This window comes from Phycodurus eques, chromosome 3 (genome assembly GCF_024500275.1).
Source record: "Phycodurus eques isolate BA_2022a chromosome 3, UOR_Pequ_1.1, whole genome shotgun sequence".
NCBI classification, from domain to species: domain Eukaryota; kingdom Metazoa; phylum Chordata; class Actinopteri; order Syngnathiformes; family Syngnathidae; genus Phycodurus; species Phycodurus eques.
This window is the reverse complement of record NC_084527.1, coordinates 6,006,955-6,034,695: the sequence shown is the minus strand read 5'-3', so window position 1 is coordinate 6,034,695 and position 27,741 is coordinate 6,006,955. Positions and strand designations below refer to the sequence as shown.

Genomic DNA, 27,741 nt, shown 5'->3' with positions numbered 1-27,741 from the left:
ACATTAGTGACAGCATTTAAAAGTTTTATTAATTAAAATAGGATTTTGATGCTTTAATTAAAAAGGCACTGGTGCACTACAGCATTTCGTCAAGCCAAGATGGAGGCAGACTTTTGATGTAACTGCTTCATCAACCTACAAGTGACAACAACAAATAAACAGTGTTCATCTTACAACGAAAAAGAGAATAATTCCTAATTAAAAAATATTAGATTTAGCTCTCCAAAAATGAACAAAGGAAATAAACAGCTTCATTAAATTATCTAGAACAAGAATAATCTTACGACGTTGTGCATTTTCTGGAAACCTTGATTTTGTTGAACAAACTTAACGCTGTCAGAAGGCACAACCAATTTCCACCTTCCCCGTTTTTCTCTTGCATTCACTTGCCATAGAATTTCTTATTTAGGAGGAAGATGAGCAAGTTCACATTGACTTTAGCTTTGTCGAACATCTTCATCACTGCCACGCCTTCATATTGTAACTGCAGGAGATCCTGGACACAAACACCAGACGCAAATGACGACAACCGCAATAAAATATATTTTACATACCAACAATGCCGACTGCTTGAAATTGTCACTTCTTCACATTGTGTCTGGTGGGAACGTCACATACGGGAATTTACCTGGAAATGAAGCTGCACCTTTTCCATTTCAACCCCCATAAACTTGGCTTTCACCTCAAAATCCCCAACTTCCTCACTCGGCGAAATGTCAAACATGACATTTTTGAACCTGACACACAGCACATCGGGATCGGAACCATCATCATCACACAAACAAAACAAGATGTAAAAAAAGACTACCAATGTTTTAATTAAAAGCTTTTTAGAGGGATTAATCAGATTTCCAACAGGCAGGTGATGAAATAAAAAAAAAAAAAAAAAAAAAAAAAAAAAAGTGGATAGGTTAGTTCCAGTATGTACCATCTGCCATCTAGCGTAAATACAATTTCATTGTTTTACCTGTCACTATACGTCCCAGGCATTAGTTGAACAAAGATACATTATTTGTATAAATATTTTTCAGAGCAATTAAGTGACCATGGATCATTTCCCACAGCACACTTGCGGGGAGTCATTAACCAGCTGGACTTACTGGTTGGTCTGAAGCCCTTCGATCTCCAGAATGACTCCTTTCTCGTGTAACCTTGCTCCCGTGTACTTCAAAGATTGCGGCTTCCACTTTTTGCTGCCCTTTTCATCTCCTTTGCTGTCCACCTTGATGGATCTGCGTGAATTCCTAGCCACATACACGCATAACATAGTGGAAGAGCATGAAGAGGGAAATCACAGGCAAGCCCCACGGTACACGCTGCGCAACCATGCTCACTTGCGGTTGAGGTTGTCCAGGCACGTCTTGATGTAGGTGTCGTAATAGTTCATCTGCTCCTGGTAGAAGGTCGTTTTCGAATTGAGCGCCGACAGCGTCTGCTGGAGCTTCACAAGCTCGGCCTTCCTCCTTTGTCGGTAGCGTCTTTGGGAGCGAATATCCTGACGATGGCAATTAGGGAGGCAAGTTGAGAGGCCGAACAACACTTGATTGACTATAGTTCTTCCTTACACACTTTAGCAATGTCATTGATGATGTCCTGGTATTTGTTTGTGGCAGCGACAATGTTAGCCTGCTCCAAGTTCCGAAGGTTCCTCTGGATTTTCCTCTTCTTCTGCTCCAGGGGGAGCTGACTGTCCTCCAGTAACGCGGGGCTGCTCTTTAGACCGTCGGGGGTCTGAGCGTCCTGAACTGCCCGCCGCAACGCTATCTTGGTATGCTCCGACTCCTGTGGGTCGAAGTGAGAACATTAATTCAAGTATAATATTAATATAACAGTAGGACAAACAGATGCACCAACAGCAGATAAAGAAAACTGTCATTTTTGGCAAAGTAAACAAAAATGTCACCTGAGTGGCTGTGGCGGGGGTCTCTAAGATTTCTGGCAAAGTCTCTCCAGGTTGAATTCGAATCACATCTACTAGAAGCTTCTTTGTCCTAAAAACACAGATGGGCACAATTTGTCATTTGCACTTTTGCTTATATATTTAGAACAGTGATTCACGAACAAATTTGGAGATGCAACTACATCTAAAAATACTGAATCCATGACGTGCAAAAGCACCGCACACTTGTTCAACCAGACATATTACGATAAGACATTTACTAAGAACCCAATACAAAACATTATAAATATTGTCCCATTTTTTATTTTTCATATCATTTCCTCATATTAGTGTGAACTACATTTTTTTTTGCCTCATACAAGGATTGTGGCATTGTATTCAAATATAAAATTTTTTTAAAGACAATCTATTTCAGTAAACACACAAGTACCAAGCTTATATTTGGACACACAATACAACATTCTTGAAAAGGGGCTGCCCTATGTCCAAATTATGGTCTTTATCATTATTAATATTTTTAATACAAGCGTCTCGGGCCCAGCCACTACATCTGGATGCCATACAGTACTAAGTCATAACTTAGTGCACAGTACAAAGTTTGAATAAAATCATCTTTCTAATGCAGCGTATTACAAGAAACAGAAAGATACACGTTTATAGGAAAGATAACCGCTGCCGGCAAGCGTCTTCCTGTTTGGGAAGGAAATGATTCAAGCGCAGGAAAGACTAAGTTGGGTCACCAAGTGATAGCAGAGAGAGGAGCGGGGGGGGGGAGGGGAAGAGAAAAAAAAAACAACGTTCCAAGTAAAGGTCAAGCAAAGACAACAACATAACTTCATCATAACGTCATTCTGTCCATGGAATATTTAAAGAGTGATTCAGGGCCAGTTTTATGCGCACGTGGATCGGGACACTTGGCCTTCAGGAAGCCAAAATTGAAGGAAATAAAAGTCCGAAACACTGTGGTGAAATAAACAACTCAGCGGCCACCAAATATGCCTCCATACTGGTACTGCTGGTTCATACACATTTGTCCATTTTGGCATGCGAGGCTGGAATTTGTCTACAAGGTCTAATAATCACCATGTAGATTTCAGGAAAATAAAAAGCTCAACTCACTTTGTCATGAGCGTCTTCAAGTCTTTGTCGTCCCCCTCGAGCAGCTCAAACTTGCTGGTCAGAGTGAGGGAGATCTCAGTCTTGGCCAGCTGGTTGAGGACAACTTCCCTGTTTGTCTCACTGCTGTGAACGGCTCCTTCGCCTAAATTCAACAGCAACAACATGGAAAATATTTGACTGATGTCTTTTAGGAGTGACATTGAACGTGCAAATGTGTAGCGCAAACACATGATGTACCAAGTAACGTCTCAACGTCTGGGACGTCTCCCAGGTCCTGCAGGAGCTCGTGCAACAGGTCGTTGAGGTCCGGCGAGATGGCCTCCAGATGTTCCAAAAGAAGCTGCAGATGTGATTAGTTAACAAAAGTTGGTCCCATCACATCTTGTGAACCAAAAACACTCCATTTTTTTATGAACTGAACTTGATTTGACATACCGAGTGCGTATTGATGATCTCCTCGATAGAGATATAGATGATGGGCTTGCTCAGGGTCACCATGTCCGAGTACTCATCAATATTAAACTTCTCCTCGGGTTCAGGGACGTCACAGGCAGACTGGAAAAACACCCTGAACAGAATTCAGTAAAAATTGGGAGTGGACGCAAAATTTGTGCTTCGCTTGTTAACATTCTAAGATGATGATGTCATTTCCCCCCCCCCCCTATCATTTCTCAGTGAATTACACGCAGGTCAAAAAAAATAAAAAAGAAAAAGAAAAAAAAAACAGTATGAAGGTGTACAATTTGGTGCCAATCTCCCTTGGCAGCAGAACTGAGTGACAGTTCTGATCTGTTTTGAGCAGATCTTAGTGAGTCCAGAACTTCCAAATGCTGACTCAGCAAGAACGTATTACACCTTTCTTCTCTGCCAAACTGTCTGTCAGCTAAACATTTTCCTGGCCTCACCAGAGGAACAGTCGTTTTAACAGGGCTGACTCTTTTTCTCAAAAGCTTTGGTTTTGTGACAGGAAAGTTTTGCTGCATGTTTTAATTTCTATGGAAAACAAAATGTCAATGCTGTACGCTCGCCCTAATCATCTGCACATAAGAGTTTGCAGAATGTACAGAACGGCATCACATTTGCTTTCTTACCGGAACTTCTCGTAAGTCTGCGTTATGAAGTTGTTCATGGGCGTCATGTGTGCGTTCTCGCCCTCGAACAACTTGTTGGCAGCGGCGTGCTGGAGCATCTTTGCCACAGATCCCAGGTTACGTCGCTGGTCCACATGGAGCTGCCCTCCCGCAGACAGGTCAATAATGTCGAATCCATCGGGAGCTACGATGGCAGGATTCATGTAGCGGTAGTACAGCAGGTTTCCTACAACCTGAAATGGAAAGCCAAGACGACATTGTGAAATACAGCACGGAATTAATCTTAGTGACTGAGGGAACAGAAATGTTTTATAATAAATATCAAACTACATAATTGAAGGCTTCTTTATACCTTCAACAGCTCATCTTCAGATGCATCTGGAAACTTTTCGTGAAGGCAGTTCTTCAGAACCTTTGCTACGTATCGCATGCCATAACTGCATGCAAAACAGGCAATGATGAGAACTCAAAATTGTTGACATACATAGAAAATGACCTCATATGACGATCATTGAGGCTTCTCATGTCGGAAAAATTACTGATGGCCATCAATGATCTTGTCAACTTTTCCACACTCTGAAAAAGGCCGAGAAGTTCTGCCAGAGTCCCGACTAAACATCAGCACCATCTAGTGGTACACTCAGACTTGGCACTGCTCTGAAGTGTTCACTGTATTCAATACAGTACTACTGTATTGCCTGCCGCCCATAACTCTAAAATAATGAAATCTATTAGAAAATACACCAAAAAGTCATTTCTTCAAAAGCTAAAATTACATGTTGCATTTATGACATACAGCAAAACCCTGGGAGAAAAAGTTGCTTGATAACGAATTGCAAATCAAGTTAAAGTACTGGGAGCAAATATAAACAAACCAACAAATAAATACAACATTGAGTCAGCAGACAGAAATTGGCAACAATAAGAGTAAAAGGGGGAAAAAAATAAAAAAAAATATTTTTGGATTGCATTAACTGGATAGGGTGTTTTGGTGAGTGGGAAGGACAGATTGGACATGGACATTTCCCAAGTGCAAAGACTTACGGGATGTTATCCAGGGAGGACACAATGGAGTTAAGCACTTTATCTGTTGCAGAGCGAAGTGCCAGACTGGATGCCTCCAGCCTGTTGCGCACTTCCTCATGTGACATGGCCTGCTCGGGAGTCACTTCATAGGGCAACTTGCTACGGCACAAGAACACAAAGAGACAGCTGTTAATTTTTGTCCATCTGGTCTGCTCAGTGACATGGAACAGAAAAGGTCGGTGGTGGTAGTGCTTTAAAATAAAAAGGTGTGAAACGAGCAGAAATTCTTGCAGGCCCGACCAATAATATTTTATATGCTTAGCAGAGCTATAAAAATAAAGACAAGTGATCCCATCTTTGACATCAAGCCATTGTGCGCCTTTACTACCTGGCTTCTCCAGTGGCCGTCTCCAGCTGGTTGACCCAGGCTTTATAAACATCCACGGGGTTGGTGTTGATGCTAAGATTTTTGTCATCAATGATGTCTTTGACCACAGGAGACAACAGTTGTCGCAGAGTGTTGTGGCCCCGTGCACCTCGGTTGAAGCTCACCACCATCTTGATGACTGTGGGATTCCCTGTCACAATGTCTTGAATTTGGTCAACCTTAGATCTTAGGACACGACGACAAAAATTTACAGTAGATCAGATATATCTTACGAACTAACACCCAGACCTCAGAAGGGACATAAGGATTAGAGGTGCTACCTGATTTCTTCATCTAGAGCAGTTTTGAAGAGTTTAAGGAGCAAATATTCCTCTCGCTGGTTGGATGCATAGTTGTACAAGGTGAAGATCACAGTGTCCATAAACTTAGTGGACTTGTTTTGGGGCATCTGGAAGATGAGCTTGGCCAAGTAGGATGGGTTGGTCTGTGCAAGGAAAAGCGAGCGTGAGACGCAGTTTTGGGTTCGAGTACTGAGACAACGATAGGGTCCACATTCAATTGTTTTACCTGCAGGAGGTAAAAGAGATGTTGGTAGGCCTCCAGTTTCTTCCGTTTTCCTTTACTTAACCCCTTTATTCCCAATTTGTCCGCTGTGGCCAGGTCATCATTACTTGTTTGACGCTTCATGTTCTTCATTGTCTTATTATGGGTCACAACGTCCTTTCAGGAGAAACAGACACCATTGATGATCATTACACGTCTTCCTAAAGCCGCACACATCGAAGAGAGGCTTAGGCGCACCTGGAGCGTAATTCTGTTCTTCACCAGCAACCCAATCTTGATGTCCATCAGGTTCAAATCTTGCTCCATCTGCTGATTGGAGCGGATTTTGGTGACCACTTCTTCCTTGAGCCGCGTCACTTCCTGCTCCTCTTGAAGATCCAAGGCGCTCTGCTCCAGTAAGTGGACAAACTTGCGCACTACTGATAGGGGCGGGTCCTTGGCCCCAGCTGAGTTTTTGCACACAAGAATTGCCAGAAAATAAATCAAATCCATATTATCAAATATACTTTTGTGCACTTTAGTCAGACATCCGTTATATTCTCTTACTTAGCGTTCTATAGTCGTCTCTCGCTTTATTGGCCTTTAGAAAAGCCTGGATGGTCACAATGTCCTTCTCCTATGTGTAAAAAAAACAAGGACTTGTGTAACATGGAACAATCAACAACACGTTTACAGTAGGATCACACGAATTGAGCCATGTGTTACTCACATGATCTTTGAAATACTGCAAACGTTCGTTATATTTACGTTTGGCTTTCCACATTTTAACCAAGGACTGAATCTAAAAGTAACAAACAAGTATTCACGTCAATGAATGTTTGAAGACGTATTACAGTGGAATTAAAAAAAAAAAAAAAAAAATGCATTAACCTTGACAACTGAGGTCACATTTTTATGAAGCATTTTCATTCTGTCTGTATATATTTTTCTCTGTTTGTAACCTCTCCACAAAGCCTGTAAAAAAAAAAAAAAAAGTTATTATTAGTTATTATTCTACATGTATGTATCAGGTAAGGGCAATCGTTTAATCTAAAAGTCAATATAACTAAATGTGAACTGCTGAGAAAATATCCAACACCCAGCAATTGTTATGGGCAATGGGCACAACCTGCAGTTTGATGACACGGGGTTCTTGTTGACGCAGGTACTGCATTCTCTGAGCGTGCCTTCGCCTCACCAGAAAACCTCGGATCCTCGCCTGCAGCTGCGTCACTAAGGACTCATTGGCCAACCACAATTGTGCCCGGTTATATTCTGCAGTCACGCAACTGACTGCAATCTAATTGGGATAAATAACAGTCAACTTGAATCAATAATATTAGCAGATAAATACATAAATGCATTGTGGGTGATGTACTGAAGGGGGAGCAGAGTACCTGAATTTCCTCTTTATTGAGGTTGCCAGTATTATGTTTAAAGTTTTCTGGCTCCTCCCAGGTACCATGTCTAGTCTCTGGGTTATAGTAGTAATCATATCTGTCACTTATGCAGTGTTTCACCCACTCACTAGAGGGGCCACCTAACAGAAGACATATAGAATTTGCAGAATTGAGTTCCTCCCATATGACGCTTTCTTCCAGCGATTTAGTAACTTTAAATACCTTCAGGTGCCATCTTTGTTTGTGTTTGTTCCAGTTCAGCCTGGTACATGTCAGCACATTCAGCGATTACGACTTTCAACCCTGCTTTTGGTGATTGCAGAGCGTGCAGTGTATTTTGAGAGTCCCCTTCTGCCACCCTTTTGTTTATGTCCGCTACTGCTTCAGCCACTGTCAAAACAGAGGATGATTGAGCCAAACGAGTGTTAAGTCAAATATGATAACCGTGATGTAAAAGTGGGAGTAAAGGTCCACATAATGGTGAGCTGCATAATGGAGAGGACAGAAAGTCATGACAATTACTTTTTCCCACCAACAGTCAAATCAAGTGTGAAAACCGCATACTCATGTCAAGAAAATCAATGCAAAGAAACTTTTTCTTCACCACTTTCCTTCACAAAATCCCTCGGATTAAAAAAAAAAAAAAAAAATAGCATAACATACATACGGAAGCGACAAACTCTTAAGGTTGAGCTGCAATTTCCAAAAGAGAAAAATTCAAACGCTCACTTGTGAAGGCCTCCTCTGCATCCTGGTTGGCTGCATGTATAGCCTCTTGGATTTGGTCCAGCCACAGTACAGCAGATTCGTCTCCCGAGGACTGCAGTCAGAAAAAATAAGTTGCCACATTGTCGGCTAAGTACAGTCAAAGTAAAAGCTAGTATATCGTCAACCATTGTTTGGTGACATTAAATTGATACATCGAGGAATTATGAACCCTTTAAAGCCTGATCAAGTAATTCACTCAGCATCACGTGAATCTTCATCCACTGTTAATAAGAACCCCAACAACAACTAAGATCAATTTAGGGTGGTGAATACAACTGTAGGTAGTACAAACTTTCCCATTAAGAAGTAAGACGTACAGTATAAAGACAAAATAATGTTTGTGTCCCACTTGAGCAAGAAGACCATGAAAAACAGAACTGATGTTTATTCAGCCTAACTTTAGAGGCTAATTTTAGCAAACTCCAGAGAGGGTTAAAGCAATCTGACCACACTACTGACAGGAAGGAAGTCCCCATTAACTCGGGTCCGAAAATAAAAATAATAAACCTCTGCATTGACTGAACTCTCCCCACCCCACCATTTCTTCTAGCAGAGCAGCTTACATCACAACTTATTAGACCATCATGGGAACATGAACAAAAAGCAAATAGCCTTATAAAAAAAGACTATTTGTATTGAACCTCAAAAAAACAAAAACAGGGAATGTATGCACTCACTGCAAAACCTGTATTAAAGTGGGAAACAATATTCAGCACTGTTATATTGCCTAATGAGTTACCTCACAATGTATATTATTAAGAAGTATTTAATGAAATTGTTTAATTATCACAGCAGACGCTAAACCACAATTTTGTGCCCTCCCACTCCAGCGAGTCAGTGGGTAGTTACTGACGCAGGCTGCTGGGAATTTTGTTTTCACAGGAAACGTGCATGTAGGACCGAACAAACAGGCAAGCTTTCCCTGTATTCTATGAGGAAGCCAAGCTTGAGTACGCATCGCTGGCACTGCGACGATGCCCCAAAGCAAAGTTAACTGGTGGATCACTGCTGTCCTTACTGAAGAACACTGAAACCATTGTTCTGCGTCCGGAAGAAATGGCGGACATTTTAGCCGGAGTTGTCATTTGTCTAATGGCAGTGCAGACCGTCCAGGTTGATGGTAAGTGATTTACTCTGATCTACTTTCCCTCCTTTTACAGTAAACAGCGTACCCTTGGGACCATACCAATTAGTAGGGGGCAATTATTAAAACATAAACGACTCTCTTATTGGTGGAAGGGAAAAATATTTTTTCTTTTTTTTCCTTTTTTTTTATAAATACTAGCCAAGATTTTTAATGGAAACTAATTTCATTTTCTTATTAACATGAATTGCAATTATATCAACTAAACACTATAGCTTCAGCTAAAGGTTGTGATTTTGTTTTTTTAAATTGCATGAGAACTAATTATTTGTTTAAAAAAACGTTTGCTGTACCTCTTTATAAACATTGCTTTTCTCCCCATATAGGGAATAGAACCAGGACCACAAACAGTCCACAATTTAAAGTGGATCCAAAATCTTTCAGGGGCAACATATGTCAACACAATCTCACAAAGCAGCTGTCAGCGGGTCTCCATCCTAGCGGAGACCCGTGGCTGGATGTGAACCCAAACGATGCTGCAACAGCCTACACCACAGGGGTCTTAAGCACCTGGATCCTTCCTTTATCTTACATCTTGGCCATGATTGTGGGGATCCCCTCCAATGCCTACATTCTGGCCTTCCTCCGATTGAGACTACGAACAAAGTCCTTGTCCACAGTTGTGCTTTATCTGAACCTGGCCTTGTCGGACCTGCTCCTCCTGCTTTCCCTGGCCCTGCGCGTTCACTACCATTTCAGTGGAAACAACTGGGTGTTTGGGGAGCTCTCCTGCCGGTTGATGACAGCCTTGTTTTACGGCAACGTCTACTGTTCAGCACAGACTATAGCGTGCATCAGTCTGAAGCGCTACCTTCGCTGTGGTGAAGCCTTTCTTGTACAGAAGGCTGGCCAAGACCGCAGTAACAGTGTGGGCATGCTTGATCGTGTGGTTCCTATTTGGGGCTACTATTGTACCAGAGCTCCTGGTCAGGCAAAGCTATTGGCTTGATCAGCTGGGGGTCACCACCTGTCATGATGTGCTTCCCCTCGAAGAAAAATCCCATTCACTGCTAGTGCCATACAGACTGGTGCTGGTTTGTCTAGGCTTTGTAGTCCCCTTTCTGATTTCCATCTATGCACATGTGTCAGTCGTACAGCACCTTGGACAATCAGGGTGTAACTGGAGACCTTTCATCAAGATCAGCACTCTGGTTTTCATCATCTTTGCGGTGTGTTTCTTGCCCAGCGCGATCCTGCATATTGCACACTACGCTCGCCTGTTTTCCAGTGGGGACGACAAACTGTACGGATACTACAGATTTGCTGTATGTCTCTGCTGCTTCCACAGTTGTTTGGATCCCTTCCTGTGTTTGCTCATTTCTAAATCAGCTGCATCGGAGATACAATTCATCTCCGTCCGCAGGATCCCAGAAAGGCTGGCTGTTAAGATATGCGACTGAATGCGTGCGCAGAAAAGACATCGCCTTACAGGATCATTGTTTGGACACAGCAGGTAATCACAACCTCGGAATCATCGGACAATGAAACATAAACAGGGTAGCAGTACATGTCAAGAGTAATAGTTATTTTGTAAACATATGCACTGCATGTACAACACTGGGACAGGAATAAGTTGAAATACTGTTGCTATTGTGAGCGCAATGAACAATTGAGAATTGTAACATCCAATTAGAGGGCAGAGAAAATATTTTTCTACTATTAAAAAATAAATCAAAATCATATCAAAAATCTGAAGTTCATGGTCGTAGATATGTTGATGAAAACACTAAATTGCTCATTAATTTTCTCATCCATGCCAGAAACATAACGGAATGTAATTGTGTGTATAAATGGAATACATAAATTCATCAGTTTCAGAAAGCCTAAAGCCCTCTGATATAAACACAAATGTCAAAGCTGAAGGAGATATAATTTGTCCATGTTGAGCGCTAAAGCAATTGAACACCAAATTAATCTGTGACATTTCTGCATTGAAACATTGCTTGATGTGGACAAAATCATGAAATCCATTGTTTCCAGCAGGGGTGGAAATAAACGTAAAATCATATTACCTGGCAGAGGAGCTGTTTGGTACAGTGTAGGACATCATGGTAGTGTTTGGCTGTGATTGGGTTCACTCCCGTCAACTTGGCTGTGGGGAGGAGCAAGGCTGCAAGTGTCTGCTGATGATCACCAGAGGTCAATGCCTCGTTGATCTCTGCTATTGCTATAATTCCTAGAAGAAGGACGGAAATGCGCAAGAGTTTATAGATCATTTAATGTATTGAAATCGTCTGATTTAGGACTAACTGCAACATAAGCATTTCTCAATCTGCACAATTCTAAGCAGAGATTGTATTCTAGCAAAAAAATCTGAAACTTGTCTGACATTCTTACGTTCATGTTCTTCAATGACCTGAAGGTTGACAGCGTCAATGCACTTTTGAAGATCATTCCAAGTGAGGAACTCTTGGCCCTTTGCAAGAGACTCCACCCGCTGCTCGGTTAAGGTGTCAGCATACCTGATGAAAGGGACCAGGGTAAACGTTTAAAACAGTTTCATCGAATGACCGTACCGGGTCACACAGACACTGAACAAAACATTTTTTTTTTTATAAGAGTCTGAAAGACATTTTTTTTTTTTTTTCCTCAAACCCAAGATGGCCCATTGAAGCGTAAAAAGCGCAGGACTCCCACTAATTACAACAGCAATCAGGTAATCAGGTGGGTAATTATGAGTAGTATATTTAATCATTTGTTTAAATTTGTTTCTATCAGTCCGTCAAAATATCTTTGCATGAAACTGCTCCGTGGCACAAAAAAGGTTGGGGACTGGTGTGCCATGAACAAGTGCCTTAAGGAATATTGAGGAGCTATCAGAGGACATTTAACTTAAAATGTTTATTTATTAAATAAGATGTTAATGAATGAATGAAGGACTGTCAGTTATACACAGTCAATGTCACTTTTCATTGTAACTAACAACGGTTCACAATGTGTCCAACAGTTGCCATACCTGTTCAGGTTGTCTTGGTCCATGTTTGTGAAACCCAGAGGCGAGTCTGTTAGTTGCTCGATCACAGCCTGTGGATCTTTGGTGTCCAGGACCTCATTGAGCACAGCTACAGCTGACAGCATTTCCACAGCCACACTCAACTCCTCATGGCTCAGGCCATTCTGAATGCAACATAAAGGTTGGAATCTTAACGCATGGGGTGACATTTGACCACACTGCATATCCCATAACGATAAATATTATGCATCTATGGATCTAGATATGAGCAAAAATGTTGATGTAATTTCATACCCTCCCGCCTTGCAGTTGCAAGCTAAAAAGCTCATTCTGATAGAGATTGGCAGCAGTTTGGTAAACGATTGGCAGTTGAGCCTCTGGGTTCAAGAGCTCCTCCACAGTCACCACTGCATCGCCAAGGCGAATGGCAGTATTGATTGCTGAAACGGCCTCAAGTTCTGGGCAGAAAAAAAAACAATCAGATTAAATGATGTTAGTGAACATACTTCCAACAGAGATAATACAGTATTCTGAGCAGTGACAGATGTGGGTTGTTAAAACACATTCACTGCCATTGACGTCTTTAGAAGTCAAATAGCCTTGTTAACTGGGAAAGCTGGCAGTGAATGAGTTAAATGTGTATGTGCTCGTGCCTACTTCGTCTTTCGGCCTCTGCAAAGTCATTGCAAGAGCTGACAACTCTCTGAATCTCATCCTTATCCACCAGAACTGCCTTGTCTTCATCCTGCAGTAAAATAATAATAATAATAATAATAATAATGGATTGATACAAATATATGCAAATTTCTTGTGGTCAAACGATTTCATTGTCCGACAGTCTGTGTGGACTAAACATCCTACAAACTCGAAATCAGGGTACCTTAGATTTATGCTGACAATGCGTGGTAAAATGCTCCAGGTAGCAGCGTTGGTTCGTGTCCTGCACACCAAGCAGGGCCAGTGCTGTAAGCCTCAGTGCAGCCAAAAGACAAGCTTCATCCTGGGTACACACCGCCTGATTTACCTGCCTAACTGCTGCTTGGACTGCCAACAGAAAAACACACAGCTTATTCTGACAGGACAACTCTTTGTTGGCAATCACGCATAGGCTTAAGTAGTTTGTGCACAGGCATTGAACGCTTTAAAAAAAGAAAAGTTTAATACCAAAAACATTTATGGTTACTAGGAAGGTCAGTCCTTACTGTTGACAAAGTCTATGCAGCTCTGAATCTCCTGCTGTGTCAGCATCTCCTCGTAAACATCTCTTTCCTCAGTACAAACTGTGGAGTACTAGGACAAACAAAGAAATAGCCTTTTTCATATAGATTAGCATGGCATAATTTAAAACAAACCAAGTTTCACGTCAACTCCCGAATGTTGGTGGTGTCTTGGGAAATACAAGCAAATGAGAGCCAAGTTGCCTTGTTAATGTTTGCTGAAGTGCAGCTGACTTTGCAGCAGCAGCTGGAATGTGCTGGCAAGGCTTATAGCGAGAGTCATTGCGGGAAACAGTTTTCTGGGCCGCTAGCTGATGGTATTAGACACCGCAATTGGAACCATCTGCTTAGACAACTTGAGAAGTGATGTCTTACTCTCCTGTACTACCCAAAGCAAGCAGATCGAACGTTATTTGTCATTTACAACAGAGCAAGCCAAAACAAAAGACAACATTGATACTTTCAACAACCGCTAAGGAGGTTATACTTTAATAGCTGTTTGTGCATCAATCAGAGAAGTGGATTAAAGACTAGAGGTGGAATTCATTCAATTTGGTATAAATAAAAGTGACAAAGGCAAGGTGTGGATCCGGTTTGTCTTTTGTCCCCTTTTTGTTTTTTTAACATGCATAACTGGGCATTCTTTTTTTACATTTACTTCTGAGCAAATAATGCATTAAATCAAATCCGAATGACAAAATCAAGTCATATGCCGTATTTATGATGTAAAATTTGGTGATCAAAAATAGGAGTGTTTAGGTTTGGCACTTTAGGTAGGCCTATTACAATTAGGTGGTTTAATGTGAAAAGACCATCAGTCAATAGAGACATTTGACTACCATGTATAGCTCTTACACTGCCTGAAGACTGATCTTGTTTACGGGTCTTGGCCTGGCTCAGCGTGTCCTGATAGTCTTGCGCCAGAGCGTCCTGGGTATGCCTCAGCATGGCGTTTGGATTTGTCAGGGCTGCCATTGTCACAGATGCCTGACCCCTGTCAACTGCCTCATTGATGGCAAACACCGCCGCATGCACTAATGACAAGAGCAACAACAATACTGTTTGAATAAAATGCACTGCAGTGATTAAAAATGTCAACCTCTGGACATCTAGATAGGACGTAAAGAAGGACTTACATGCTGCTTCATCCACTGAGAGCTCATTGGCCAGGATTCCTCCGATCTTACTGAAAGCTGGCATTTGAATACCATACTTGTCGAGCTCACTCCTCATGTTACTGATCTCTTCCTCTGGGGTAGACATGCAGACCGATTGATGGAACATGGTTGGGTAATTAGTGAGTGAATAATAAAGGTGAAAAACATTCAAATTAACAGACGCATGACTACGATTAAGGTTAAAATGAAGCAATACATAAATTCTACTCATGTATTTTGTTCTACTGCTGTTACCTGTAAAGGCCACCTTCCCTAATAGGTCCTGGATCTGTGGTGCAATGCCCAGTTTATACAAGTACAAGCTGAAACAAACAACAGTGTGCGTAAGATTAGCACTAAAACTTTAGCAAGCACAGAGAAGCTTATGACAATCTGCAGCTACAAACGGCAATAATTAACTGAAAGATTTGTATATTTTCCCTTCTTAATAGAGATTTATTCCTGGCTGTTCTTTTATTTATTTTTTTTACTTCCCACCAATAACACACAAATACCACAGGGAGGTAGTGTTGGCTGAGGATTCAATAACCACTGAAACCAGCCACTCCAGCGTGTCCTCTATAGTTCAATTAATTCAACAGATAGCTGACTGGAAACTTCATCAAACTTTCATTGGCCTGCAGGTACCCGATATGTCGGAATGAATTAATTATAGATACTTAAGGTAGCTCTGGCATCAGAGCAACTCAAACAATAGCTGTGCAGGTTGATTATGCTGCACTTTGGACAGTTTGTGCGCAAACATGGAATGGCCTCTGTCCCTGCCACATTGACAGTTTCTCATTCATTCTGAGACAAACACAGAAACAGCTGACCAGCATTAACAACAGATCTGGGGAGACTTTAACACAATCACCTGATCAATTGCTTGGAGCAACTCGTCTCAAAAGATGACTCCAATGATTGTTATTTCCATTCACAACCAACCATTGTCTTTTTTTTTTTATTACGAGCAACACTTGTTCAATCATAAGTCATTTTTGTTCATACTACATTGTTGTTGCTTGACATTTTTCCACCACACTGTGTGTGCCTACAGAACATCTGCTGCTTTGACTCCATGTGCACACACGTTTGCGCACAGGGAAGCGGGGCAGCCTTGTGGGAGTCCTGCTTGAGCGCAGGAAGGAAGAAGTTGTGTGTGCATAAATTGGGAAGGAAACCAACTCTCAAAAAGGGCCTGACAGAAAGACTACAACGGAGAAACAATCCAAGCAGATCACGTAATCTCTCCCTAAATCTGTCCTGCTTACCAGATGGTCAGGCAGATAAAAGTGGCATTTCATTCAAGTCATGACGCTGGGAAATAAGACAGTATATATTTATGCAGAGAAAACGCAATAAAGCTAGGGAGATACTGCTAATTTATATACAAAATTTGCTGTTGAGACGCTGAAATTAGTTAAACAATGGTTCTAAATGATTAATCGATTTTTAAAGAGTTGAATTGATTAATTAATTGATTAATTGTGACACCTACACGTGCACCGCATATACTGATGTGCACACTAATTGATCAGTGTATGAAGTGTAAACTACAACCACAATTCCAATGAAGTTGGGAGGTTGTGTTAAACAAATAAAAACAGAATACAATTATTTGCAAATCATGTTCAACCTATGTTTAATTGAATACACTACAAAGACAAGATATTTAATGTTCAAACTGATAAACCTTATTGTTTTTAGCAAATAATCATTAACTTACAATTTTGTGGCTGCAACACATTGCCAAAGAAGCTGGGACAGGTGGCAAAAAAGACTGAGCAAGTTGAGGAATGCTCATCAAACACCTGTTTGGAACATCCCGCAGGCTAATTGGGAACAGGTGGGTGGCATGGTTGGGTAGAAAAGGAGCTTCCCTGAATTGCTCAGTCATTCACAAGCAATGATGGGGCGAGGTTCACCTCTTTGTGAACAAGTGCGTGAGAAAATAGTCGAACAGTTTAAGGACAATGTTCCTCAACCTACAATTGCAAGGAATATAGGGATTTCAGCATCTACGGTCCATAATATCATCAAAAGGTTCAGAGAATCTGGAGAAATTGCTGCATGCAAGCGGCAAGGCCGAAAACCAACAATGAATACCCGTGCCCTTCGATCCCTCAGGCGGCACTGCATCAAAAACCGACATCAATATGTAAAGGATATCACCACATGGACTCAGGAACACTTCAGAAAACCAATGTCAGTGACTACAGTTTGGTGCTACATCCGTAAGTGCAACTTGACACTCTACTATGCAAAGCAAAAGCCATTTATCAACAACACCCAGAAACGCTGCCGGCTTCTCTGGGCCCGAACTCATCTAATATGGACCGATGCAAAGTGGAAAAGTGTTCTGTGGTCCGACGAGTCCACATTTAAATTTTTTGGGGGGGTAATTGTGGATGTCGTGTCCTCCGGGCCAAAGAGGAAAAGAACCATCCGGACTGTTATGGACGCAAAGTTCAAAAGCCAGCATCTGTGATGGTATGGGGCTGTGTTAGTGCAAATGGCATGGGTAACTTGCACATCTGTGAAGGCACCCTTAATGCTGAAAGGTACATACAGGTTTTGGAGAAACATATGCTGCTATCCGAGTAACGTCTTTTTCATGGACGCCCCTGCTTATTTCAGCAAGACAATGCCAAACCACATTCTGCACGTGTTACAACTGCGCGGCTTCATAGTAAGAGTGCGGGTACTAGACTGGCCTGCCTGCAGTCCAGACCTGTCTCCCATTGAAAATGTGTGGCGCATTATGAAGCCTAAAATACGACAACGGAGACCCCGGACTGTTGAACAGCTGAAGCTGTACATCGAGCAAGAATGGGAAAGAATTCCACCTACAAAGCTTCAACAATTCGTGTCCTCAGTTCCCAAACGTTTATTGAATTTTGTTCAAAGAAAAGGTGATGTAACACAGTGGAAAAAATGACCCTGTCCCAGCTTCTTTGGAACGGGTTGCAGCCATAAAATTCAAAGTTAATGATTATTTGCTAAAAACAATAAAGTTTATCAGTTTGAACAATTAATCTTATCTTTATAGTGTATTCAATTAAATATAAGTTGAACACGATTTGCAAATCACTGTATTCTGTTTTTATTTATGTTAAACAAAACGCCCCCACCCCCCCCCCGTCTCACAACACAGTAAAGGGATCTTCAAGGATGTTTGCAAAATACTTTTCCCTCCACTTTTAAACATTTTAATTCATACAATTGAACAAGGCTAGCCCACAGCTGTTGCTTACGTAAAAGTACAAAATGCAAAGATTACTGAAACCAGTATGTCTATAGACCATTCTCACATGCTTATAATCATTACAATCTACCAGGTTGACCTCCAAGACCGACTACAGTAGCGCTTAGTGGAGTTTGTTTAATTCAATGAAAAGGTGTGGCAGTTTGAGAACAGCATATCCTGTCTTTGCACAAAGGATCATAGTGTTGTGTAATAAGTGTAGCCGTCTAGATCAAGACTATTGAAGACATTCAAATGTACTGTACGCAACGAATTCATACCTCAGTGCATGTATGCAGTACACCACCTTCGGCATGTTTTTGCGGTCATACACGTCTGTCGTTTCAGGGTAGAATATCTGAAAGAAAAAATGGTTTTGAAAAATGGCACTGTTTTGTTGCAATCAGCTACTGGCAAATCAAAACATTTAATAGATTTTTAAGCCACTAACAGCCAAAATAATCTATTATTGGGATCTCATTCTGTTCTGTTGCGTCATACAAAAAGTCTTTGTGACAGCCAATTTATGTCATTCCCAACAAATAACTCTTGTCAAACACGCTACAAAAGAACTCGACTGGAACAACATCACATGCTGCTGCTGCACTGAATCGGAACTTTTGCATCCTGTCATGACAATTAGTTACCTCGTTGACAGATCTCGACTAGTCTACATCTCACACGGAGTTTTTAACAAAACATTTTCATTCATGTTTTTGGGTAGTAAACTCAACTTTAACACCTTGTTGGAGCTCCGAGCAGTAGGTTGCAGTTCAGACTCTCTTGGCTTGCACCAGACCATTTGTGTTTTAATTATCTCTATTCAGGTTGACGTATTCTCTGTCCATATGGCAAAATACAGACATTTCCATAGCTGGTTGCCTGGTATTGCAATGTTATGTTTCTCTTACAGACACAAGGTTGTGTGTGTACAGGACCTACAAAGAACACACAACTTGTACATAGAGAAGGTGTTCGACCACTTTTGGATCGGGCTCCACCTCAACTGGTCGTAATAAAGGTTTCTTTCCGTAAAGGGGCGGTGGCTAAAATCAGGCAGCACCAGTCTGTATACTAGATATACAGTATGCAGGGGTGTTTGTAAGACAAGAAAGCAACTGTTTGGCTGTGCACACCCCTTACCTTTGGGAGACCCACTGACTCCATGGCCCTGAGCCACTGAACTGTGTTGTCTGTATGCCTGAAGTGCAGTCCGTTGGTCTGAAAGAAGAAAAATAAAAAATAAAAAGTGGATTGTTGATGAATTTGTTGAAACGGTATTCACAAAAGTGTATCAATAAAGGTTGTACAGTAGTCCGCATACTAGAAGCTATAAAAAAAAAAAACTAAACAAAACATACCTTATACCGAGTCTGATCTCTGTCATAGATCCTTTTTACAGACACCATTTTGGGGGCAAAGAAGTTGGCAAGTTTTCCAAGGTAGACACCATTCCTCAGTCCTTCCTCCAGTTCTGTGGTAGTAGGTAGGTCTTCTTCCAGGCAGGCTTCCATCCACCTGACAATACATACAAACTGAGCTCAAAGCAGGAAAATACTTCTCTGCAGTGGTCTAAATGTTCATTTATTCAGCCAAACTATAGCAGCAAAGGAAAAAAGCTGGAAAGTAGGTGTTGACACAATTAGTTCTTTGGTTTGGATCTTAAGATTTTTAGTAAACGCCAAGTGAGAATGTTTACTGTAATCACTTTATTTCAAGTTTACAGTATATAGGTTTAAGATCAAGATGATAAAAAAAATTCAGGCCTGCTGTAATTTATCCATTATGTAGGCTAGAGTTCTTGCTGAACTGAAAAGGTTCCACCATGAATCCCCATCTTTCCAACAGAGGTCACCAGCAGAGAAGAAATATTGAAATAAAACATTTGTGAACTTTGTTTAACCTGCGACGTGAAAAGCAGCTATTCCCCGAATTCTCTTCGAAAGGGTTTGGTAAATGATTTGTTAGGTTGTGAATTATGTTGGTTTGAGAATCTGTTACACATTATCAAGCTGGATTGGGGAGAAGCCATTTTTAAAGTTGGAGTTCCACCCCTGCCCCCCTCTGCTGCTGGAAATGTGTATTTGTGTGTATTTTCTTACCTCCTAACAACAGAATAAATGATTTATCAAAAATTGCACAGTGCTCAGTCACTTCGCGTCAAGCTAATTGTAAGCAATAATGCGTTTACTCCCACACAAACACACCTTGCTTTGGTTAATTACGGAACTCCAAAGACCTAGAGTCTGACCAAAGTTGCCAGCAACAATTTGGACAACAACATTGCATAGTTTTAAGGTGGAGGCCCATCACTTAGCCTGTTGCTGATGACAAATAAGAAAACCTCAACCGTAAATATTTTAAATGCGGAGTGTTTGCCATAACCGTTGACATTTTTTGGGGTAACATTCCATTTGATCGTTCAGTTATGGTAATATTACCCCATGAAGAGAAGCTATGTCTTTCTGATAAATACTCTGATCACAATGCATTAGTAGAGGTCCAAAAGCAGAAAGCTTAAAAAAAAACTTACTGAGATGTTTGAGATTTCTGGGGAAAGCATTTGGCGGGAACACAGTCAAAAAGGGACATCCTGCTAGTGAAACATCACTTCCTGTATTTAGAACAATGTAGGGGAACATGTCTCCTGGAGGAGGATGGGCAAGTTCCATGTTTACAGCTATCAGAGGAGACCTTCCTGTCATTGTCCAACCTGTGGCCCACCAGGAGAAACGAAGCAACACCGTGTTGGAGTCTTTTTTTCTCAGCTTCGCAACCACAATAGATGATGCGACTCCGAAGGCATGCTTGTCACATTTTTGTCATGAGTTAGTGTACCGTGAGATGTATGAAAATGGACGCACCTTGTTGGTAGAATGAGTAGAAAATAGAAAACTTCATTTGGAAAAAGACGACAAACTGTAGAAGACAGTCCAACAGAGGATCTATCTGTATCACAGCTAAACAAACCTCAACAAATGTAAACAAACAACGTTTTACGCTTTGGTGAGAGGACAAAGTCTACCTGAAAAAAACCTGCGTGTAAGAGAGGGGCCACCAAAAACTAGACTTTACACCGATTTTAAAATCGGGCTGATCAGTATTGGCCGATAATTAGCATTTTATGCTGATCGGCTTTAATGTCATAATTCGCCAATCCGATCAATGGCGCCACAAAAGACATTTACTCCGCGTCGCCATCGTGCACAGTACATTTGAATCCAAAAGCTAGTTTATTTTTAGCCTTGTCCTGCGTCTTTTGACGTACTATTGGAAATATCTGACGACCAATAAAGTTTTTTTTTAAAAACATGTCAGCGGTGTGGAACAGACAACACGTCTGAGACAGACAACACGTAACGCCCGGATCAGACTACAGACAAATTTGCTCTTTCACGATTGCATTGTCAGACAACTGCAATAAAACCTTGTATTGTGGATGGGAGGAGTTATTTTGGCACCAGTCAAAGATGAACAGAATGAAAAAACATAAGTGTCCAAAACCGAACTGTACTGTTTGGCGGAAACCGATCATTTTAACGGCTCGTCTTCAACCAGATGATCATTTTACAGCTTGACTGTGCATCGAGTTGCGGATTACTATAAATAGAAAGGCAGATTTCCTAGTTCTTGCAAGACTATTTTCACAGGTACCAGACACTAAACTCGTGGGTTCAATCCTTGTTCAGAGAACACCGACTGCTGACCCCAGAGCGTAAATCCTAATCCCTTGCCATCCCTGCCTCATTAGAACTCTTAATCCAAATCCAATTTGACACCTTTTTCGGAATAGCGGAACCATTCTCTCTTTTTACCAATGACAAGAGTATAGTTAAGTGAGTAGCAGAGGAAGTTAGAGAATGAAACTTGCGTTTGAAGGAAGGAAGCAGCTGTTAGGGTTAAGGCCTCTCGGGACAGTAAAAGCAAGACTTCCACAAATTTTATTGAGCACACTTAAAATAATAACCTAGGGTCATATTCTAGGTAACAAGGTCAACACTTGGTCTAGCCTACATGCGCTCGAAGGTCCGATGACATAGCAAATAATAGAGGCAAAGTCTTAAGTGTGCAAGTTTGACTCAGACATAAAAAAAAATTGAGTGCACTGCACACCGTAGAACGACAAATGTCAAGAATTGAGTTATTGCTGTGTAAAAGGGACTTGAAAGGAAGTGGTTTGTCTTTAACAATGTGTCACAACAAATGTTAATATCGTCTTGGGAAAACAACTGAAAAGATACAATTGTATATGGCATATTTTATGATATTCTAAGTGCTTCATTTGAGTCTCTCAGGGATGATCGAGAGAGGTCAGAGCTCAAGTAAACGAGAGATCCTTTCCACAAAGCCAGCAGAACTTCAATTAGCAGGAGTGTCTGCAGTAGCGTGTAATCATCTCACATGCATGCTAATTCTGTCTTTACCTGTCCCAACAGCTTCATGCAAACATCATCATTTTAAACACCTGCAGCTTTGCTCTTCTGGCAACTTCGTTGTTGTTTTTGTGGTTCTTCTTCTTCCCACTTCATAAGCACAACAAGTCCATGACAAACTAATCCCTTTATAAGCAGAGGTGCAAATAAATAGTGCACAGGTACGCATGCGAACTGAAAATAATTAAAAGCGCACTTGATTCAAGTGTTGACTCTTATGTCACTTTTTGGGAGCAGAGAGCTAGACGCGACTCAAGTCGTGCTGTAATTCGCGAATGAATAAATCTTTTGAGTTCACGCACTGAACGGAATCACTTCACAAACCGATTAGTTCCTTTCTCAGGAGACAGTGGATGAGCGCAGAGGGGCAACCGACGAGGCGGCGGGCTTCTTGGGAATTGGTCTCGCTGCGCAGTGCCTACGATGGTCCGTCAAAATATGTCTTTACGTGAAGCCGGTCCGCAGTGCAAAAAAAATAAAAAATATCAAGTATCGCTGTCATACAACTGCACAAATCAAGTCTTTAAGTTACCCATGAGGTCGGTGGGTCGGGGGAAAAAATAAGAACCAAACAATAACCGCTGATGCTCCTTTGGGAATCAGACCAAAATTGTTATGTGCACTCCTGAATATAACTATTTTTACAATAATCTGTGACACCTGATGGCTTTAAGTCACCTTGGAGCTCTTCTGTTGACAGTTTAGACATCTTACCGTTTGGCCTCCTCCAGATGACACAGGTACTCGTAGGCGATGTTCTGCCGCCTCCTCTCATCCATCTCCTCCGCTGACAGCCTCTCATCATCCTGAATGGCTGCAAAAATCAACACACACATGCTGTTCCTGCTCATTTTTACAATCGTCAACAAAACCGACCGACATTACACTGATACACAAATGTAGCTCATTAAATAAAAATTTAAACTGATCATGTATATTAGTAACTGGTAGTTTTTCAGTCAATATAGATCAAAATTGAAAAGAAGCCAATATTAACAAAAGGCGCTCGCTACAAGTGACAATTGTGTGGGTGTTCAGTAAATGTAAATAACGGCGTCGAACTGAGAGGGGGCGGGGGGGGGCAACTGTCCAGAGCTCTGACCATTAGGGGGGCCCATGGCGGTCCCAACCAATTCCTTTCAACGATCCCACATGGCATGATGAAGACTGACTGGTTCATTCTTGTTAAAAGTGTTTCAGTGGATTGTTGGGAGCTCTCTGGCCCTTGGGAAAGTCAACTTCATCTCACGTTTTAATTAACGACTGTGCAGGAGACAAACTGGGCAGATGCAAGTGACCTCTGCTGGGACTTGACCTTTACCTGCAGCTGAATGACTTTTCCCTGGCAATGAGTCTTCCAGCGGCCTAATCCAATCACGTCTCGTTATTTCTGGCTCAGTGAAGATCTATTCCTATGGGTTGACCAATCGCCCCCCGCCCCCAATTCTTGGACTTTGAATATAGTTAGCAGAATGTTCACATAGAAGATTAAGGAGAACATGATATGATTGGATCTCCTTAGATAAGCAGGTGTACCTCATATTCTGGCAGGTCAGCACATAGGACACCTAATTTGTACGTGCACTGTATAGTCATACACCGGTTGTGTGCCCACGGCTGCCTGATGCAAGACGAAGTGGTTAAACCAGTTGACTGATTAGCCTAAACAATGTAATCCCAATGCCCCAGGAGAAGAGAAGACTTAATTCCACAATTCATTTCATAGTACAAATGTATTCATATGAACTTAGTGTATTCTATTAAATGTAGCATTTATATAAATTGCTTTAAAACTTTTTAAAACAATTGCCACACACACATAGTTGCATTCTCGTCTTAAATGTTACAATGCATATTATTCCTCGGTGATGAAATACACACACATTCATCCATCCGTTTGCTATAAGCACTTGTCCCTCATTAGGGTCGAGGGTGTGCTGGAGTCTCGCCCGGAATAATTAATTAACACAATTACAACATACATTATTTTGGGAATGTGGAATGAAGCCCTAGTACCCGGAAAAAACCCACGCACAACATGCAAACTCCGCAAAGGCTTGAGCTGACATTCTAACCTGGGACTTCACGACTGCGAGGCAGACGTGCTGGTGACCACGATGCCATCATGCCACCGACAGCCACACCCTACATGTCAAGTAGAGTGGAACCTCCAAAAATCAAAACAATAAACGATCCTTTCCGCTAATTTCTAAACAAATTTCCTCAGAACGAAACCACGTAAAACAAATTAACTCACGGCAGGGTCAAAATTTCACCACCATAAATCCTTTAATAACTCAAAGTAGAACCTTCGATGAATATTTTAACATCTGTAATAGTTATGCTGTCATAAATACAGAGACGAGTTAACCACAGACGCAACCGGAAGAGTTTTTCCTGGTTATTTTCATGCTAGTTATTAGCCATGATGCTTTCAGGCACATGGTATTCATGTTAGCATGGGCGCAAGATGTGCTCGGCAGTCACACCTTTCCCTACTTCACAGGAAGTCCCGTTAACAGTTCATCAGATTTCATCACTGGTACCCTTTTGTGGCAGCGCCACAAAAAAAAACTGCCAAAGTAAACGCAAACGCACTAACTGATGGGATTTATCACAGGCCACGTCGAACAAGGTGTGTCAGAAAAGTTCCAGGTCTGGTGTAACAAAAGATAGATTTCAAGTTTTCCCCTTTGAAGTCATTCCCCTGGAGTTAAAACGCACTTCCCCAGCCTTCATGCACACCATCAAGCACTCCTGGAAGGATTCTTCCGAGATCCCCTGCAGCTCCGTGGTCACGGGCATCTTGAAAACGGGTCTACTTGATAGCTGCCTTTTGGGGAAAAGACATTTATTTTAAAATAAATAAATACAAATAACATTGAACCAGGTCGGGTGAGTAGCGAGGTTGCTCCAGCACTGAGATGGTCTTCTCGGCCAGGAACTGTAGGATGCTCAGGACATTGTATGCAGGCGTGCGGTCAAGGTGACAGTGAAGGGGAAAACGCATACTTTGGTTTGAAATATATCTTTTGAAAAACCAGGTCTGGGCATTTTTCTGAAACACCTCGTAGTTACGGTTGCCCTCAAGGGGACCAGTTCTAATGGTACACAGAAACATCTTGGAAGTAGCAATACAATTGCCATCTGCTGCGGAATTCTCTGTGGAATTCCAATGGGAGAAGGGGTTCCCTGAGTAGCAGACAAAAAGGTTGATGAGGCATGTTGAGAAATAATGAAGTTGTACTCTTTTACCCTAATTTGAAGATGCATTTTGACCACATTTTCAGAAAAAGCTCAATTTCTTAAGAACCAATCATCCAATTTTTTAAAAAATCTTGTTGTTCTCAGGTTCAAGTGGCCATTCTAACCAGACCTCGCATTTTGACAGACTGTCATTTGGGGGAAATCTTGTCACTTTGCTAGTTTTCAGGTCATGGTTCCGTTCAGATTCTCTACAGTTGAGGAATAAAACACAAAAACCTGCTGATCATTCCTGTTAAAGGGACAGATTCAATTACATTTAAAATGAAAGTCATGAAAACCGCTAACCAGAAGATGAGCTGAACTGCTTTTTTTTTTTTTTTTTAAATAAAAACAGGCTAGTCACATGCCTGCAGCCCAAGGCAGATGCACTTCTTGTCCCAGACTGAATATGTTGGGTTTTGGAACGCGTATAATCTCCCCCTCATATTGCATCATCACCTCTGCATTTCATAATTTGTATGGTGGACGACGAGCTTTGTCAAATCAAGCAAACAAAAATGATGGCAAACTTTCACAGGCAACGTTTGGCCCACATGCCCTTAGTTTGACACCCGTGCTTTAGAAGCTCATTGAGCTGAGGTTTCACAACAGAAGTCTTATGACCTGACGCACGAAGTAAGTGTAAAACATTTGGGTTGAACTTCAAATTGTACCACTTTCGGGGGACATCCCACATTGGAAATTCCACTGTTTACTTCTGAGGGTGACTGGGAAGTGCAAATGTATATTGCACTTATTACTGCAAAAGAAAAAAGAAAAAAGAAAAAAGCTCTGAATGAAGCTACTATACACAAGCCATACTGGCTAAAGTGCACACTTCCTGCACTTTTGTACTAAGTGTTATATTTAACCCACAGGATGAGGTTTGCTGCCTTTGTGTGCACATCATCATGGGACTTCAGTTATTGGCACTATGTTGTTGACTCATGCTGTTTTTCAGCTGCAGTATTCCCCCCCTCGCTAACAGTAAGGAAATACGTAAAGTATATTTCTGAGAGATGGTTAATAATTATTCAATTAGTGTTTTGTTTTTTTCTTGGGGGGGTGGGCCTACTTACCTTTGATTCCAGCTGGAACATGCAAATTAAAACACTCAACACTGAGTGAACATTTGGATAGCTTAGGGCTACCCTTGTGTTAAACTAACATTTGTGCCGTTTCCCTGCAGAGGCACACAACCCAAAATGGCGTGTATGCAAACCAGCACAGTGCTGATGAAACAATTGATTGGTCTCATCGCTTAAAAGTTGCACTTTGCCCTCATGTTTACTCTCTGACAAGCCAGAACTGCAGGAAGACCTGACTCGACGCCGAAGCCTTGGGATGCGTGTTGATTTGATTTGAAAATATCAACACTCCAGTGCAGCAGTTAATGTTTAAAACTATGAGAGCAGACCTGATGTGTGGAATGACTGATATGTTGACTAAATAGATAAAACACAAGGTGAACTGAAAACCCCGTGTCCGCTGTCGCCACGGCACGTGTATCCTTGCGTTTTACACACCATTCGACGGACGCAGTTAAGGAACAAAGTAACTCGTCTGCCGTGTTTATTTTTGTTTAAACTTGTCTTATTTTATTTATTTTTTTTAAAAAAAAAAGTCATTTTTGTTGTTGTGCAGACACACCTCCTGGTGCAGGAGGAGTCACGCAGTCTCAACCACCTGCTGCTCATCAAACATCCAGCCGACGCCGAAGTTGGTTTCAAACAAATTACACATTAAGAGTAGAAAATATCACTTACTTCCATAGTGTGGTTTCTGTAGAGAAGCCTTTTCCTCATGGTACATCCTGACTTGTGTCCTCCAGCGGTCGTCAACGCGTCTGAAACGCCAACAACTTTTTTTTTTTTTTTTTTTTTAAGCTAACGTCCAAACACACGATAAGGTGTGCCTGCCAGTTAATAAACTTAAGTCCAGCTAAACGAGAGGTATTTATTTAAAAAAAAAAAAAAAAAAAACCCACAGACACAAAAAAAACAATTATATATAAATAAGAACAGGCACAAAATTGATCAGAAACTTCCCTTGCGCCCACCAGTTCCCATAGTGAGCACCTCTTTGATGTGACTCCTTCACAAAGTGACT

At 41.4% G+C, this 27,741-nt stretch overlaps 2 protein-coding genes across 3 annotated transcripts; one reads left to right on the top strand and one right to left on the bottom strand.

The window, feature by feature from the left end:
- Positions 1-3: 3 nt before the first annotated feature.
- Positions 4-27,741, bottom strand: iqgap2 (IQ motif containing GTPase activating protein 2). Of its 2 annotated transcripts, none has more exons than XM_061671774.1 (38): positions 27,399-27,741; positions 23,101-23,223; positions 19,315-19,471; positions 19,097-19,174; positions 18,235-18,311; positions 14,962-15,029; positions 14,686-14,799; positions 14,405-14,583; positions 13,535-13,622; positions 13,213-13,376; positions 12,990-13,077; positions 12,627-12,790; positions 12,336-12,496; positions 11,717-11,841; positions 11,392-11,555; positions 8,197-8,287; positions 7,690-7,857; positions 7,465-7,607; positions 7,197-7,367; positions 6,959-7,042; positions 6,798-6,869; positions 6,635-6,704; positions 6,326-6,534; positions 6,092-6,244; positions 5,845-6,008; positions 5,525-5,749; positions 5,155-5,295; positions 4,463-4,547; positions 4,111-4,343; positions 3,455-3,587; positions 3,257-3,359; positions 3,020-3,161; positions 1,904-1,991; positions 1,570-1,782; positions 1,335-1,495; positions 1,101-1,244; positions 629-737; positions 4-496 (listed from the first exon to the last, which is right to left on the bottom strand). In XM_061671774.1, exons 2-38 carry the CDS (start codon positions 23,220-23,222, stop codon positions 383-385), a joined length of 4,965 nt encoding a protein of 1,654 aa, XP_061527758.1. In that variant the 5' UTR covers position 23,223; positions 27,399-27,741; the 3' UTR covers positions 4-382. The 2 variants fall into 2 exon arrangements, with proteins under 2 accessions (XP_061527758.1, XP_061527757.1); XM_061671773.1 differs by having other exon boundaries at positions 23,101-23,200.
- On the top strand, positions 9,110-10,777 carry f2rl2 (coagulation factor II (thrombin) receptor-like 2). Its single transcript, XM_061671778.1, is given in 4 exon segments — positions 9,110-9,355; positions 9,706-10,190; positions 10,192-10,548; positions 10,668-10,777. Coding segments are annotated over 4 exon segments (942 nt in total). The 5' UTR covers positions 9,110-9,291; the 3' UTR covers positions 10,704-10,777.